This window comes from Aquarana catesbeiana, linkage group LG11, assembly GCF_042186555.1.
Source record: "Aquarana catesbeiana isolate 2022-GZ linkage group LG11, ASM4218655v1, whole genome shotgun sequence".
Classification (NCBI taxonomy): domain Eukaryota; kingdom Metazoa; phylum Chordata; class Amphibia; order Anura; family Ranidae; genus Aquarana; species Aquarana catesbeiana.
The window spans coordinates 69,352,340-69,355,797 of record NC_133334.1 but is presented as its reverse complement, the minus strand read 5'-3'; the positions used below and the strand labels follow the sequence as shown (position 1 = coordinate 69,355,797).

General features: G+C 44.8%; 1 protein-coding gene across 1 annotated transcript; it reads left to right on the top strand.

Annotated features, from left to right (window-relative positions):
* Window positions 1-1,351: 1,351 nt before the first annotated feature.
* On the top strand, window positions 1,352-1,870 carry LOC141111706 (uncharacterized). Its single transcript, XM_073603852.1, has one exon. It carries the CDS (start codon window positions 1,352-1,354, stop codon window positions 1,868-1,870), a length of 519 nt encoding a protein of 172 aa, XP_073459953.1.
* The last annotated feature ends 1,588 nt before the right edge of the window (window positions 1,871-3,458 follow it).

Below are 3,458 nucleotides of genomic sequence, written 5' to 3'. Positions count from 1 at the left end.
CCCGCTACGCTTGAAGTTCTCATTCAGCTATACAGCTCGATAGACGCTTACGGGAATGACGGCCTGAGCGTTCTCAAACTTTCAGACCCGCCTTGATGCTGCCTAAAGTTCCTGCTCCATCAGTAATTATGCGCCTTCCACTGCACCAGCACCTGAAGTCGAACCTATGCAAATCGGCTTGGTCTGTTCAGCACTGACCCCCAATGAGGGCCTTTGTCGCTGGCAAGCTAATCTCTGCCTCTATTGTGGAGGAAATGGACATTTCCTATGTAATTGCCCCATAAGACCCAGTAAGCCATTTTTGTACACCCCAGTATACTTCCATGTCTCTGGGACTTCTCCATCTCACCTTATTCTCCCTGTCTCATTGCAGGTGGCGGAAGAGGAAGTCCTGATTCAGGCAATAATTGACTCTGGGGCATGCAGCAGTTTCCTGGACTTGACCCTGGCAAAGAAACTTGGTATACCCCTTCATCAAAAGACGGCAAGTTCACCTGGTTGATGGCTCAATGCCCAGTTCTGGGCCTGTCACGCAAGAGACTGCACCTCTCCTTGTATCAACTCACTCTGGCCATCAGGAGTTCATACGCTTTGATGTCCTGTGTTCACCTATGCTCCTGGTCATCTTGGGAATCCCTTGGTTGCAAGCACATAATCCTTAGATCAATTGGTTCAAGAAAGAAGTTTTCTTCACCTCTTCCTATTGTCAGCAACACTGCTTTGTTCCCAAATTCAGAGATTATACTAGTTGTCTAGCAGTCCAACCAGCTCACAGCAACAGCCAGAATATACCATCAGCTTACCAGGAGTTCTTGGATGTCTTTGATAAAAAGAGGGCTGATGCTCTTCTACCTCACCGACCATATGATTGCCCGATTGAACTGCTCCCGGGGGCCGAGCTCCCTTTCGGCATATTTCCCCTCTCTGGGATGGAGTTTGAAACACTGCAGCAATACATTGATGAGAACTTGGAAAAAGGGTTCATCCGCCCTTCCTCCTCTCCTGCTGGTGCCGATATTTTCTTTGTTGAGAAAAAAGACAAGACACTAAGACCATGTGTGGACTACAGGGAGCTTAATGAAATCACTATTAAGCATCGCTACCCACTTCCTCTTGTCCCAGAATTCTTTCAAAGTTTCAAAGGTTCCGTACAGCCCAGATTTTCACCAAGCTACATCTACATGGAGCCTACAATCCGCATCCGAAAGGGGGACGAGTGGAAAACAGCATTCAGAACACGGTTGAGACATTTTGAATATCTGGTAATGCCGTTTGGACTTTGCAACACTCCAGCACTTTGTTAACGATATTTTCTGGGAATATCTAGACAACTTTGTTATCATTTACCTCGATGATATCCTCATATTTTCAGCTACCTCATAGAACACATGTGAAGAAAGTGCTGTACACCCTAAGAAAACATGGACTGTATGTGAAAGCTGAAAAATGCGACTTCGAAAAGAGGTCAATTCAGTTTCTGGGGCTTATCATCTCCACTGATGGGGTCGCAATGGACCCACAAAAGGTGCAAGCAATTCTTGACTGGCCAGCCCCGTTCGATAAGAAGGGTGTTCAAAGATTTGTGGATTTCGCAAATCTCTACAGGAGATTTGTAAAGAACTTCTCTGTCATCATCTCACCCATTACCCAAGTCACCCACCAGCATACCCGATTCCAGTGGTCTTCAGAAGCACAACTTGCTTTTGACAAGCTGAAATCTATGTTCATCTCTGCACCAATTCTACAACATGCTGACCCTGCTCTGCCCTATGTCCTAGAGGTTGACGCCTCAGAAGTAGCAACAGGGGCAGTCCTGTCACAGCGCCAGGGGAGTTACTTCACCCCGTGGCCTACTCTTCACGAAAGATGAGTCAGCGGGAAAAGAATTATGACGTCGGTGATCGGGAATAGGGATGAGCTTTATGTTCGGGTTGAACATGAGTTCAACTCAAACATTGGCTGTTTGCCCATTCGCCGAATAGTGAACAATTTGGGGTGTTTGCGGCAAATTCGAAAGCCGCAGAACTCCCTTTAAAAGTCTATGGGAGAAATCAAAAGTGCTAATTTTAAAGGTTAATATGCAAGTTATTGTCATAAAAAGTGTTTGGGGGACCTGGGTCCTGCCCCAGGGGACATGTATCAATGCTACGCTGAAAGGCCTGGTATGGAATTTGGGGGGACCCCCACGCAATCTTTTTTTTTAATTCTGGTTCAGGGTTCCCCTTAATATTCATACCAGACCCAAAGGGCCTGGTAATGGACTGTGGGGGAATCCCATGCTGTTTTTTTCAATGACTTTTATCTGTATTGCCAAGACTCGACAATTCATTATAGCCACGAGTAGTTTTAAATTACTTTTTTTCCTTTAGAAATGTAATTTTGTGCAGGGACTGTTCTAAACACGGGAAAAATGTGCTACTTTACAGGCATACAATAGACATCCCCCAGGTATGAAATTTAAAGGAATATTTCACTTTTATTGTTTCACTTTAAGCATTATTAAAATCACTGCTCCCGAAAAAACGGCCGTTTTTAAAACTTTTTTTTGCATTGATACATGTCCCCTGGGGCAGGACCCAGGTCCCCAAACACTTTTTATGACAATAAGTTGCATATAAGCCTTTAAAATTAGCACTTTTGATTATTCATGTTTGTGTCCCATAGACTTTAATGGTGTGCGCGTGTTCGAACAAATTTTTTGCCTGTTCGCATGTTCTGCTGCGAACCAAACCAGGGGGTGTTTGGCTCATCCCTAATCGGGAACTATTGGCTATTAAAACAGCCTTGGAAGAGTGGCGATACCTCCTTGAGGGTGCCACTCCCCCTATTATGATTTTTAAAGACCACAGCAACCTGGAATACCTTCGCACTGACAAATGTTTAAGACCTCGACAAGCTTGATGGGCCCTGTTCTTTTCCAGGTTCAACTTTCATATCACCTATGGTGCAGGGTCCAACAATGGCAAGGCTGATGCCCCATCTCGAATGTTTCCCGATACTCCTGAAGAGACACGATCTTGTCACCACAGAGCTTTCTTCTAATCCAAATCTGAGGGATTCCATCGAACAGGCTTTCATCCAATGCACTGAACAAGTGTCATCCTCCTTAAGAAGTCAGGAGGGGTTCCTTTAGCACCAAGACAAAATTTTCATCCCACAGCAAGCCAGACTCTGAAAACATTTCATGATCACCAGCTTGCTGGCCACCTCGGTTTGCAAAAAACAACCAAATTTATCCAACGGTCCTTGTGGTGGCCCACTTTGAAACAAGACTGTAGGAAGTATGTTAAGTGAGTTAAGTGAGTAAGTGAGTTCACAAACATCTTGCACAAATTGTGAGTATAGCCTCATGTAGTCAAGGGTAATAGAAAGTAAACCGTACCATCATCCAAATTAATATGTACAAGGAAAAGAGAGTGGGACATAGGGGACAGTGGCTGATGTTGGCCCCATAATGT

Excerpts from the sequence above, each read along its gene's own strand:
- LOC141111706 (XM_073603852.1), top strand. The coding sequence starts at position 1,352 with ATGATATCCTCATATTTTCAGCTACCTCATAGAACACATGTGAAGAAA.